Source organism: Amblyraja radiata, chromosome 17 (assembly GCF_010909765.2).
Source record: "Amblyraja radiata isolate CabotCenter1 chromosome 17, sAmbRad1.1.pri, whole genome shotgun sequence".
In the NCBI taxonomy this organism is placed as follows: domain Eukaryota; kingdom Metazoa; phylum Chordata; class Chondrichthyes; order Rajiformes; family Rajidae; genus Amblyraja; species Amblyraja radiata.
The window spans coordinates 16,143,829-16,158,117 of record NC_045972.1 but is presented as its reverse complement, the minus strand read 5'-3'; the positions used below and the strand labels follow the sequence as shown (position 1 = coordinate 16,158,117).

The 14,289-nt window shown below is 43.9% G+C and overlaps 1 protein-coding gene across 3 annotated transcripts in view; it reads right to left on the bottom strand.

Moving 5' to 3' along the window:
- Positions 1 to 13,950, bottom strand: part of wfdc1 (WAP four-disulfide core domain 1) — a 39,886-nt gene extending 25,936 nt beyond the window's left edge. The window contains exons 1-2 of one of the 3 annotated variants that reach the window (XM_033035782.1): positions 13,798 to 13,950; positions 12,794 to 12,941 (exon numbers count right to left, since the gene is read on the bottom strand). In XM_033035782.1, coding sequence (XP_032891673.1) covers positions 12,794 to 12,925 — 132 coding nt within the window. In that variant the 5' untranslated portion in view covers positions 12,926 to 12,941; positions 13,798 to 13,950. Of the gene's footprint in view, positions 1 to 12,793; positions 13,152 to 13,797 lie in introns of those variants that run through there. The other 2 variants (XM_033035783.1, XM_033035781.1) reach the window with 2 other exon arrangements.
- Between the last annotated feature and the right edge of the window lie 339 nt (positions 13,951 to 14,289).

Genomic DNA, 14,289 nt, shown 5'->3' with positions numbered 1-14,289 from the left:
GCCCAGCGGTCGCGGAACTCCCTCAGGGTGCCCGTAGACAGGGCGTATTCCCTTTCTATCTGCGTTGGTAACCAGTTTGGAGGGGATGATGGTATTGAACGACGAGCTGTAGTCTATAAGCAACAGCCTGATGTAAGTGTTTTTATTGTCCAAGTGGTCCAGTGCATAGTGGAGAGCCAGTGAGATCGCATCCTCCGTTGACATGATGTGACAGTAGGCAAACTGTAGTGGGTCGAGGTTCTTGTTGAGGTAGGAGTTGATATGCACCATAACCAATCTTTCAAAGCACTTCATCACTACGGATGTTAGTGCCAGATGTAAGCTTTTCACTGTACCTTGGTACACATGACTTGAAAGCAAAAACAAACTAAAGATCAGGTGCTATCAAGAGACCTTAATCCAAGCATCTTTCAAAGGATAAGATTAACCTGGATTTTCTTCCGTTCATTTGTTGGCAGTTTACCTAGATCATAAGATATTGTAAGCTAAGTTTCAATATCAAGGCTGATCTTTTATCTCAGCACTACTTTCCCACACTAACTGTATCTAAAATTCTATCGTAGTGGAACCAAGCTGTAGTGGATCCAACCTCAGGAGTGGATACAAAAGTGGGACCACAAAGAAGTAGCATGAATGGGTGATAGACAGTCAGCGTGGACTCGGTGGGCTAAAGGGCTGTTTCATGGCTATATTTTTCAATCCAACCGGCACGAAAGTGTTCATTAATCTATCCATTACCGAAAATCCGTCGAATGAACAGATGTTTTATGCCCATTAGCAGCTTGAGTGCAGCTCAGTGTAGAAGAAGCAGAGGATGAACTGATGTTTCATTATTCATTAGAACCAGAATGTCTGCCAAAGGATTGAAGCCAAATTGTTACAGTTTGATTCCACAAAGGAGGAATGTTGCATAATGTGCAATATTCCAATCTTTGCCTGGTGTTGGAAAATTACCAACTGAAATAATTAGGGATACAATGAATGCTTTGAAGGTTGTAGAAAGATCAGCAAAGTCATACAGGATCAAGAGAATGGAAACACTATGGACTGTGAATGTTGGAATCTGCAGCAAAGGAAAGAGGGAATCTCCATGTTGGATATGTCAAGAGTCCAGAGTGTTTTATTGTTATACAGTATGTCCCACAACGGGAACAATGAAATTCTTACTTGCAGCAACAGCACTACGGGTTTGTAAACACTGTACTCAATAGATAACAAAACAAACAAAAACATTCAATTAATAAAAAAGCCGACATCCTGCCAAAATTAAACAAAGCCCAAAGTCCACTGTGCATCCCAGGATGTTTGGAGCTTAGTTACAGTTCTTAGTGTTCAATAGCCTTATAGTTGTTTGGGAAGAAGCTGTTTCTGAACCTGGACGTTACCATTCTCAGACTGCTATACTTTCTTCCTGATGGCAGAAATGAAATGAGTGTCCAGGGTGGTGTGGCTCCATGATGATATTGATTGCCTTTCAGAGTATCTTCTGTAGATCTCTTCAATGGATGAACTGGGCAGTGTTCACCACATTTTGTAATCTCCTTTGTTTCTGGGTGTTTGAGTTGACAAACCAGACCATGATGCAACCAGTGAATATGCTCTATACCGTATACCTGTAGTGTTTCAAGAGAGTATTCGAGGACATACCAAATATCCTCAATCTTCTAAACAAGTTGAGGCATTGAAGGGCTTTCTTTACGATTGCATCAATGTGCTGTATGCAGGACATGTCTTCAGACTAATGCACGGCAAAGAACTTCAAGTTGTTGACTCTCTCCACCACCGACCCGCGGAATAAGACAGTTTAGCTTAGTTTAGAGATACAGATACAGACCCACCAAGTCCACACTGACCAGCGTCCCCATACAATAGCCCTTTCCTGCACACTAGGGACAATTTACAATCTTTACTGAAGCCAATTAACCTACAAACATGTATGTCTTTAGAGTGCGGGTGGAAACTGGAGCACCCGGAGGAAACCCATACAAACTCCGTACAGACAGCACCCGTAGTCAGGATCAAACCCGGGTCTCTGGCAGCAACTCTACTGCTGCGCCACCGTGCCGCCACGACAGGTTTGTGGATGTTTGGCCTTCCTCTTCCAAAGTCAATAGTCAATTCCTTGGCTTCATTGACATTGAGAGCAAGGTTGTTATTCCGGCACCATTTAATCAGACGATCGCTCTCCCTCCTACACTCTGAATCGTCATTATCCATAATTTGTTACAGATATTATAATATGCGGAGTTCCAGAAATAAATTGTTGTTATTCTATTCATTCATTGACAGTTAATCAGTAATAATTATGATAGGATTATCAAGCATCTCTATCATCTCTTAAGAATGCATTATGCCATTCTCTCATTTGTCTAATACTTACTCTTCCAAAATAACCTAAATAGGAAAGGTAAATATTTAATAGACCTGATTTGCTGTCAAAAGCAATAGTGAACCTATCGGAGATGCTGTCAAATTAGAACTGCATGTTAACATAGAAACATAGAAAATAGGTGCAGGAGTAGGCCATTCGGCCCTTCGAGCCTGCACCGCCATTCAATATGATCATGGCTGATCATCCAACTCAGTATCCCATTCCTGCCTTCTCTCCATACCCCCTGATCCCTATAGCCACGAGGGCCACATCTAACACCCTCTTAAATATAGCCAATGAACTGGCCTCAACTACCTTCTGTGGCAGAGAATTCCACAGATTCACCACTCTGTGTAAAAAATGATTTTCTCATCTCGGTCCTAAAAGACTTCCCTCTTATCCTTAAACAGTGAACCCTAGTTCTGGACTTCCCCAACATCGGGAATAATCTTCCTGCATCTAGCCTGTCCAACCCCTTAAGAATTTTGTAAGTTTCTATAAGATCCCCCCTCAATCTTCTAAATTCTAACGTGTACAAGCCGAGTCTATCCAGTCTTTCTTCATATGAAAGTCCTGCTATCCCAGGAATCAGTCTGGTGAACCTTCTCTGTACTCCCTCTATGGCAAGAATGTATTTCCTCAGATTAGGAGACCAAAACTGTATGCAATACTCCAAGTGTGGTCTCACCAAGACCCTGTACAACTGCATGGACGGATTAAATTGATGGATTTTAAACTTTGCCTAATATTTTAAACATGGAGTGTAGCAAAACCAAGTACAAGCCTGCTCCTCCACAAGACACACGACTGCAGCCCTCACGCAAGCCTCACAGAGTCTGAAGTTTCATCTAGTTTCAGTACTGTTCATTCTGCAAACTCATTGGAATTGACATGACTTGCTAAGTGTGATGTACTTGAGCTTGTAACCATCAAGCAAGATGTGCAGGTCCACCACCGATTTTCTGGCAACGGATGGTCTTTTAAACCTGACAAAATCATGAGAGCGCACTTGACCCCCCCCCCCCCCAGAAGTCTCCCCGAAAATGGACCAGGTGAGGCAGATGATTTCAACATAACCAGGACTTCTGTGCCAATTGGCGGGTCAATTTGACCGGGGCTCTGGAACTCCAGGCCAGAGCCGGAGGATCGGTTCCCATAGCCGACTCCCAAGGCCGAATTTGCAGGCCGGTATCTCGGCCCCTAGGTGGACCGTTCGAGTACCGTTGGACTCCTCTCGGAGGCCATGACCTCTGTTGGTCTGGCAAAACGGATAATCCAGAAAGGCTCTGGAACCAAGGGTGCCAGAAAATCAGTGATGGACCTGTAATTACTGGCAAGCAACATCATCAGTCGCTGGGCACTGCTGGCTATCGTTTTTATTTTATGAACTCAGAACATAGAACAGTGAAACACAGGAACAGGCCCTTCAGTCCACAATGTTCATGTCGCTATGCTCATGATGTCTGGTTAAACTAATCTCCTCTGCCTGCACATGATCCATATCCATCCACTCTCTGCATAATCCATGTGCCTATCTGAAGCCCACTGTTGTATCTGGCTCCACCACCAACCCTGGCAGCAGGTTCCAAACACCCACCACTCTCTGTGTAAAAGGCAACGCGCACATCTCCTTTAAATTATGCCCCACTCACCTCTAATCTTTGACATTTCCACCCAGGGAGAAAGGCTCTGTCTGTTTACCCTATCTATGCCTCTCATTGTATTACATATTTCTATCAGGTCCCTCCTCAGCCTCCCACACTCTGGAGGAAACAGTCCAAGCTGGTAATTAAAACAGCACCTAAGTCAGTGCAATCAATCTCTCCAACCTTTTACTGCATCACAAGAACCACACTGGATATCTGGGTGCAAAAAGCTGGCCCTATTCCCAAGCCACTCTGGCATAAGTAATAGAAGATGATGTAATTCCATAACTTGAATATCACTCCACAGATGTGGTCATACATGCATATGCTTATTTTATGTCATATCATAAAAATACAGACACACAGAAGAAGTGGCACAGCAGGAGAGTTGCTGCCTTGCAGCACCAGAGACACAGATTTGATCCTGACTATGGGTCCTGTCTGTACGGAGTTTGCATTTTGTCACGTGACCACAAAGGTTTTCTCCAGGCGCTCCGGTTTCCTCCCGCATTCCAGGTTTGTAGGCTAATTGGCTTTGGTAAAAATTGTAAATTGTCCCTAGTGGGTAGGATAGCGCTATTGGCGCGGACTCGGTGGGTCGAAGGACCTGTTTCCTCACTCTATCTCGATGGTCTATAGTCTTGATCCGTTTTCCATCCCTATCCATCTAGTTCAACCACAAAATAGTGAAGAGTGGGTGGAAAATTCTGGTAATTAACCCCCAGAAAGCGCTACACATGGCCAATTTTCTGCTCCTTATTGACTGTGCTTCTGGGTGTATACTGGGTTGTGTCTGCAGCACATCATTAATGTCAGTTTCTTGGCCTCCTTTCACGCTGATTACAAGGTGTCTGTATTTCCCTTGCCCTTTTAAATCTAATCGCAACTGGTTATTTTGTGTGCAGAAGGAGCAACCCACAAAATCTACCAACCAAGTAAATTGCAACAATAGAAAATTGCAACTCACAGTACATTTAAGAACAGGCGTTTTAAATATAAAGTCTTTGCTTAAGGTTTCATCTCCTTTGACTTTGGTCTTTATTAGGAGATCTGCTTTCAATGGATGATAAAGAAGTAAAAGAGCACTTTCAAACTGTTACTGCACTGTATTTCGTACTTTAAAATATTTTAAGGACGGGTTATTATCTATTTTGAAACAGCAATTTGAACAATTGAAGGTTTCAGCATAACATAGATGATGCAACATAGTTCTCTTTTTGGAAAGGAAATAAACCAGACAAATTACACCTCTGAGAGACTCTGCGCTTTGATCTCTGTTACTCAATTAAGAACTCTGTAATTCAACATCGCTGCTTTTTAATGTGCGTTCAATCCCATCTCATGGGTTACTTGCCAATTTGCGGCCAACAATAAAAACTTTAACTATGACTCTTTGAACTTTCACTTTAAGTCTGCTTATTAGCTGGTCTATAATTCTGTCCCAGCTCTGACATAGAAACTGAAGCACAATTTTCTAATCTATCAAAGGGCTGAGAAAACTAAACTAAACTAAACCAATCCTGCTAAGTTTTGTTGCTGCTTCACTATGCAACGACAGATAGTTCAATATTTTAAAGGCCATAATTGTCAGACTTGCGTATAAATGCTTTCTCATTCCAAAGGGCGGCACAGTAGCATAGAGATGGAGGTACTGCCTTTCAGAGCCAGAGAACCAGGTTTGATCTTGACTAAGGGTACTATCTGTACAGAGATTGTTAGCCAAGACAGACACAGACATTGATTAAAAAAAAGGACAAGTTAAAAAAAAACAAATATTAGCAAGTGAGAAACATAAAGATAAAACACCAACAGCTTCTGCAGATAGGGTTAAAAAGGAGGAAAACTAATGGGAATCCCTTATCGATCGAGATTAATTATGCCACGGATAAAGAAAAATTTAGGGAAATTAAACAAAAATGAATGAATAAACCATTGAAAACATCCTGGAAATAGGAGAACTATGAGTGAAAGAAGAGATCAAAGTCACAAGTAAGACACTGGTAAGGCATAATAAGCATTGGAGAAATGAATGGGGATCTATTGGTTTTCACATGATGGTTTTGACTGTGATAGCAATGATGGTGAATGTGCTGGTTGTCATATTCCACAATTCCACATATTCTAGATTGGTTTACGTGGATTGAAAGGTGCCAATTATAACCTCACTGTTTAAGAAAGATGGGAGAGAGAAAATGGAGCCATGGACCACTTCGCTTATCATCAAAAGGGAAGCTACTGGAATTTGTATCAGGGAAGTAGCAACAGGGCACTTGAATAATGATAATAAGATTGGACGTGGATTAGTCTAGACTTTAGAGATACAGCGCGGCACAGACCCTTCGGTCCACCGAGCCCCCACCGACCAGCAATCACCCCGCAAACTAGCACTATCCTACACACAAAGGACAATTTACAATTTTATCGAAACCAATTAATCTACAAAACTGTATGTCTTTGGAATGTGGAAGAAAACCAGAAAACCCAGAAAAAGCCCACCCAGTCACAGGGAGAATGTGCTAACTCCGTAGAGACAGCACCCGGTCAAGATCGAACCCAAGTCTCTACCACTATGCCACCGTACTGCCCTTATGAAAGGAAATTTGTGTTCAACAAATCAGTTAGAGTTGGAGGTTTTTGAGCTTGAGTTTAGCAGAAAAGACAAGAATGAGCCAATTGATGCAGTGCAGATCCTATAAACTGTAGATGCAGGAATCCTGAGCAAAACACAAAATGCAGGTGTAACTCAACAGGTCAGTCAGCACCTGGGAAGTGTTAGGGCATGTCTTCAGGCTGATTGGAGTAGGGGAGAGAACGCTGGTAAAGGTTTCCAGATTTCTCCCCCCTGCTCCAACTAGTCTAAAGGGCCCTGACCTGAAAATGTCACTTATCCATTCCCTCCCCAGATGGTGTCTGACCCACAGTATTGATGCACTGCATGTGGTCTTTCAAAGCCCTGTAATAAGATGCTACACAAGAAGTGGTTATTAAATTAGGGGCATAGTACTAGGTGTAATATACTGGCGTAGATTGAGGGATGGTTAAAGTACAAAAGTCAGAGTAGAAATAGCCAGGTCATTCTCAATGTGAAGAGTGGCGTGCAGCAGAAAGTGATGTTTAGAAACTATATCAATGGATAGCTCAAAGAGGGTTGTGGAAACTCATAAACTCAATGGGTTGAATATTGAGATTACAATATTTTCAACATATTAGGGAGATCAGGCATTATGCAGGAAAGTGGGGCTAAGGTTTAAAAAAAACAACACTTTTACTGTTATCATTCATAGTCTGTGAGAGTGGATAGGTTTACAATTAAGATACCTTAGAATCACAGTCATACAACATGGCACAAGCCCTTGCCGACCAAGATGCCCTATCAAGCCAATACCATTTGCTCACGTTTGGTCCATATATCTCTGAACCTTTCCTAGTCCATGTGCCTGACCAAATGTATTTTAAATGTTATTATTGCACCTGCCTCAACTGGCAATCCATATACCCACCACACTTGTGAAAAATGTGTCCCTCGGGTTCCTATTAAATCATTCTCTTCTCACCTTAAACCTATGCCCTCTACTTCTTGATTTGTCTACTCTAGGGAAAAGACTGTGCATTCATCCTATCGATTCCTCTCATTATTTTATAAGATCACACTTACATAAGATCATTCCTCAGCCTCTTGCATTCCAAGGAATACAATCTTAGCCTGCCCACCCTCTCCCTACAATTCAGGCCCTTGTGTCCTGGCAACAACCTCTTAAATCTTCTCCGCACATTTTCCAGCTTAATGGCATCTTTCCTACAGCATGGTGTCTTCTTCCAGTTTACAGAACCTCCAGCAAGAAGGGCTCATCGAAATCCTTGTCAGATCAGCAAATCGTGTTCATGAACATTTATTTGTCAAGTTTCTAAATGTCCACAGGCAGAAGCCATAGTGATACAGCATGGAAACAGGCCCTTCAGCCTAAATTACCTACACCAGCCAACATGTCCCAACTACACCAGTCCCACCTGCCCATGTTTGGTCCATACCCCTCCAAACCTGTCCTATCCATGTACCCGTCCAACTTTTTCTTAACTGTTGAGATATTCCGTGCCTCAACTACTTCCTCCTCCCCTTCCTTAACCCTCTAGCTGTCTCCTCCCACCCTCCCATCCGCCCGCCCTCGGGCTCCTCCTCCTCCTCCTCCCCTTTTCCTTCTTTCTTTCCCCCACCCCCCATCAGTCTGAAGAAGGGTTTCGGCCCGAAACGTCGCCTATTTCCTTCGCTCCATAGATGCTGCTGCACCCGCTGAGTTTCCCCAGCAATTTTGTGTACCTTCGATATTCCAGCATCTGCAGTTCCCTTTTGAATACTTCCTCTGGCAGCTTGTTCCATACACCCACCACCCTTTGTTTGAAAAAGTTACCCCTCAGATTTCTGTTCAATCTTTTCCCCTTCACCTTAAACCTACGTCCTCTGGTCCTCAATTTGCATACTCTGGACAAAAGACTCTGTGCATCTACCCATGTATTCCTCTCATGATTTTATACACCTCTATTAGATCACCCCTCTTCCTCCTGTGCTCCAAGGAATAGAGTCCCAGCCAACTCAACCTCTCCCTATAACTCAGACCCTTAAGTCCTGGCAGCATCCTCGTAAATATTCTTTGTACCCTTTCCTGCTTGACAACATCTTTCTTATAACATGGTGCCCAGAACTGAACACAATACTCAAAGTCTCATCCACTGCCAGAAAATTGGCCGGGTTACTACCCAGGACGTTCCAATATGGGTTGGCAACGGATGAGACTCCTCATTAAAATCTGCCACCAATAGCAATAATGCGGTGAGGAGGACAAAGATTATCATTCTACTTTTTCAATGCCACACAGCCAGTTAAACATGTGCAGGACGCTCCCCCACTGAGAGTACAAGACTGTTACTAAAGCAGTATGGAATTGGCAATAGCAGCTGCCAAGATTGTCAGGCCATCTCAACGTTAACAGTACATGGGATGGTATTCCAGTTTATAATAATTTGAGGCACTGAGCAACTTTGTCAAAAATAAATAATTTTTTGTTCGAAATGATCAGTATGCCAAACCATGTTTAGAACTGAAAAATCATTATTCTTTAGCAGTTAATTTGAAGGTCCACAGCAGTTAATAAAATTATTTTCCTGATCATTTGCTTCCTGCTATTGGACTGGGAAGGGCTTTGGAAAAATAAACCTAAACATTTATTGACCAAACTCACAGAGTGCTGGAGGAACTCTGCGGGTCGGGCAGCACCCGTGGAGGGACTGGACGGTGTTTCAGGACGGGACCCTTCTTCAGACTGAATTAATGTTTTTTTAATAAGAATTTGGCAGTTTCTGCTCACGCACCATAATTATTATATAATTTCCAAACTTCCATTTCCAGGCACTATTTAAATGCGAGCTGTTATTGTAAAATATGTCCAAGATACTTCCTTGAAATATTTGATACCGGGTCACTGGGGAGCGACAGAACAGGTGAGGAAATGTTGAGCAAAGTTGGACAGAGAGATGTTTCCAGGGCCATCTTACATGAGACTGAGAAAGTGGACGTGGGGGGGGGGGGGGGGGGGGGGGGGGGGGGGGGGGGGAGGAGGTAGTAGGGGATCTTAGCGAAGAAATTCCAATGGATAGAGCCTTATGAATGGTCCAAGAGATGGAAAAGGTAATAATAATGTAGAAGGGTCTCGACCCAAAACGTCACCCATTCCTTCTCTCCAGAAATACTGCCTGTCCCTCCTAGTTACTCCAGCATTTTGTGCCCACGGTCGTTGTCGGAGATCCTCTGCCTGTTGACTGGTCGGGAATTGAAGAAAAAAAACGAAAGGGTAGATCCCACCCTGCTAGAGTAGACCATGGAGGAGTGACATTGAGGGTGTTAAACGTCTAGAAGTGTGTCACCTCTCACCAGTGCCTACCAACGTTACACTGGCCGACTGAATTATCCCAGCAAAAATCTCATCCTTTTCGCACAATTGGCATTGAGTTTCTGTTCATTCTTTGCATTCTGACCTTGAGGAGCATTGCCCGAATCTACTCCTCGTAATGTTTCCAAAAAGATCGTATCGCTTGCCAGCAAAGTTAGAATTCACACAAGTTGAAACAGTTCGAAAACTAAATGCAAGCCTCGTATCAGAGAACTCCAAAAGGCTGGCCAACATTCCACAGATAGCTCACGAGTACCAGTGATCTTCAAGTGATTTGTAGTGAGCACATAATCCGTTGCTGGGATGTGGTTCGTTGCAGAAGGATGGTCATCAGTAAGATTACATCTATTTAGTCATTAATCTGTGAAGTGGCTCAGATAACGAATTGGCAAATTGATTCACAAAGCATCTGCCGAGATTATTCAGATTTGAAGTGAAAATCTCAAATTAGCCTCACCAATGGACACGTTGATTTATTACTCTGAACAAATACGGACGCTATTGGCGCTGCAAGTTTTATTAGCTCGTTAGAATAGCTGTGCACATTCCTCGGGAACTGAAGTCCCGTGAAGGACTTGGCCGAAGGACAGGAGCAGCACATCATTTAAAGGATGTTTAAACCCTTACAACCATTAAACGCATTCACATCCCATTCATTGCCTGCTTCTCGGCCCAATTTACAAACTTTTCCTGCACTCAAACACTCACTGAAACAATTCAATACAGCTCCCAGCCCCATGTGGGTCAGTCACTCACACTTTACTTCTAGACTGTAGAGGTACAGCGCAGAAGCAGGCCCTTCTGCCCACCGAGTCCGTACCGACCAGCGATCACCCCTCCAACACACAAAGGACAATTGACTTTTTTTTTCAGAAGCCAATTAACCGACAAACCTGCACATCTTTGGTGTGTGGGTGGAAATCGGAGCACGCCGAGAAACCCCACGCGGTCACAGGGAGAATGTACAGACTCCGTACAGACAACACCCGTAGTCAGGATCAAACCCGGGTCTCTGGCGCTATAAGGCAGCAACTCTACCGCTGCGCAACGGTGCCCCCTTGCCCTATGCCACATCTTTGCCGCTTTGTAGAAAAAAAAACACACAAAGTGGTTTTTACTCAAGATTCCAGCTTCTGCGGTTCCTAGTATCTCCATCTTCCAGAAGAACAAGTAGGCCAGCTACATTTATTGAGTGTGTGAAGCGTTAACCGCCGCTCCCCGCTGTCAGCGAGGTATAAATCACAACAACAACAATGCAAAGATTTGCCTTAGAAACATGGAAAAATGGGTGCAGGAATAGGCCATTCGGCTCTTTAAGCCAGCATTGCCCTTCAATATGATCATGGCTGATCATCTAATATCAGTACCCTGTTCCTGCTTTTTCTCCATATCACTTGATTCCTTTAGCCCAAAGAGCTAAATCTAACTATCTCTTGAAAACATCAAGTGAATTGGCCTCCACTGCCTTCTGTAGCAGAGAATTCCACAGATTCTCAACTCTGGGTGAAGAACTTTTTCCTCAACTCGGTCCTATATGGCCTACCCCTTATTCTTAAACTGTGACCCCTGGTTCTGGACTCTCCCAACACCGGAAACATTTTTATTGCACCTAGCCTGTCCAGTCCTTTAAGAATGGTATATGTTTCTATAGGATACCCTCTCATCCTTCTAAATTCCAGTGAATACAAGCCCAGTCGACCCCTTCTTTCATCATATGTCAGTTCTGCCATCCCAGGAATTAACCTGGTGAACCTAACCTGCACTGCCTCAATAGCAATAATATCTTTCCTCAAATTAGGAGACCAAAACTGCACATAATACTCCAGGTGCGGTCTCACAAGGGCCCTGTACAACTGCAGTAGGACCTCCTTGCTCCGAAACTCAAATCCTCTCGCAATGAAGGCCAACATGCCATTAGCTTTCTTCATTGCCTGTTGTACCTGTATGGTTACTTTCAGTGACAGATGCACACGCACACACAGGCTTAGTTTCTCCTAATCTGACACCATTCCGATATTGTTTAAGAAGGAACTGCAGATGCTGGAAAATCGAAGGTAGATAAAAATGCTGGAGAAACTCAGCGGGTGAGGCAGTATCTATGGAGCAAAGGAATAGGTGACGTTTCGGGTCGAGACCCTTCTTCAGACTATTCAGATGATAATCTGCCCTCCTGTTCTTGCCACCAAAGTGGAGAAACTTGCGTTGCATTCCAATCAGTGTGTTACAAGTGGAGCCCACCCTCTCGTCTCTGGTTCTGTCTGCAATATCGGTGCCCACGGATGTTTTCATAAAGTGAAAGGTTTAAAACGACCGACTCACAGTAAACAACCCAATTCGAAGATCCGTTGTGTAACACTTAGAAACATAGAAAATAGGTGCAGGAGTAGGTCATTCGGCCCTTCGAGCCAGCACCGCCATTCAATATGATAATAGCTGGTCATCCCGAATCAGTATCCCGTTCTGGTTTCTCACCATATCCCTTGATTTCGTCAGCCCGAAGAGCTATATCCAACTCTCTCTTGAATACATCCAGTGAATTGGCCTCCATTGCCTTGTCTGGCAGAGAATACCACAGATTCACAACTCTCTGGCTGAAAAGGTTTCTACTGTTCTACTTCTACTATTGCGACTACGCCCGGCCCTGGGGATGGGACGAGAGCTGGTTTGGACCCACTGTTAATAAAAGACCTTAAAACACCAACAACATGAATCCATCTCCTGATTCCAACCGGGCAGCGTGTGCTACAGATTAAACTCTGCTCCTTGCTTCTTCTATCACTTTTGCATTTCCGTGTTTTCTTTTGCAATGAGAGGGGGGTAAAAAACATACTCACGTCGTGTTTATCTCCTGCTTTCACTCGGAGACTCTTGGTTACCACCGAAAGGGGCCGTAGCGCCAGAAAGCAAAGCAGAACCGCCACCGGTGCTCGTAGAAAATTTAGGTGCCAACTTCTACCGTGATCCATGGTTTCCCCTCCGCTTCTAGAATGGCGGTAAAGGAGGGAATTAGTGATAGTGATAGAGAGGGAGAGAGAGAGTTCAGCGGGAGAGCCTGCAAAAGGTTGCTGGGGCAGCGAGTGAAGCCAAATGAAGGGACTGCGCTGGCGAAAGCGACTTCTCCACGCCCTCCCCTCGCACGCACCAGCTGCCACTGCCCCAATATTAGCCAAATATTTCTAGTCTGTTCACATCTGGCTGTTTGTCCTCACGCACCGACTGCCTGCTTGGCTGGAGCGACCAGATCAACTGCCCCCGTTCTGCCCCGGAGCCCACAGCTGTTTAAAATAAGCAGCTGACCAGAATACATAAAAAAACAAACAGCTGGAAGATGGGAATAATAAACCCCTTTTCAACAGAGCATCTGTAAGCTTAAGTCAAATATATACAACAATAAGCAAAGCATCAAATGCTTACATCCCAAATAGCAACTTCTGGGGGATAAAATGCGGCAATCGGGGATCCAAAGTCGACCAACGTTAACATTTACGAGATGGGAGGCTGAAAATCGGGTTAAATAGGAATAGCAGCTGCCCCGCCGCGTCTGTGTACAAGAGTTTGCTTTCTATCGAGCAGTTTTGCCCAATCCGATTTTGCATTTGGTTTATTCACTGTAAGGAAACTCTTTATGTAATGAGAATTCAGTTTACACATCGCCAGCTCAAGGTTTATTCCAGACTCAAATATTAAGCCCGTGGCAGCCGTGAAAGTTGGTCATAGTCTATCCCCGAATAATCTTATCATTTACTCCCGCTCTGATCTATTTTGAAACATCCCAAGGAGTCGCTGAACCGAAGTTTCACATTAAAACCCCAGCAGGTCAAAGCCACTGTTTGTTTACCAGTTTGTAGGTGGCGAGTGGGTATCCTGTGGGTTCAATGTGTCTCAGTCAACCGCCAAGGTGTTGGTGTTGCTCCTGTATCATTGCATATTGTATCATGCGAAAATGGCTGTTAACCGGTCACCCCATGTCTGGGGGAAATATGAATCTGTTTTAATGGCTGCTTATAATGACAGCGTTAGCCCAGGACAGAGTCGGTGCGATTGGATAATTCCACTGTCGCTCACAGCCGCTGACCTCTCTGTTGTAATTAACAGATTAGGTTTAAGGACATGTGCAGTTATTCACTCCTGCATTTCTGACAAAAAATACCCCTTACTCTGAGATAAAAGCTGAGAAAAATCTTTCTTGAGATTTTTTCCCCCTCTGCTCTCTAACTGGGGAACTGCAGATTTATGTAGGAAGGAACTGCAGATGCTGGTTTACACTGAAGAAAGACACAAAATGCTGGAGTAACTCAGCGGGTCAGGCAGCATCTCTGGAGAAAAGGAT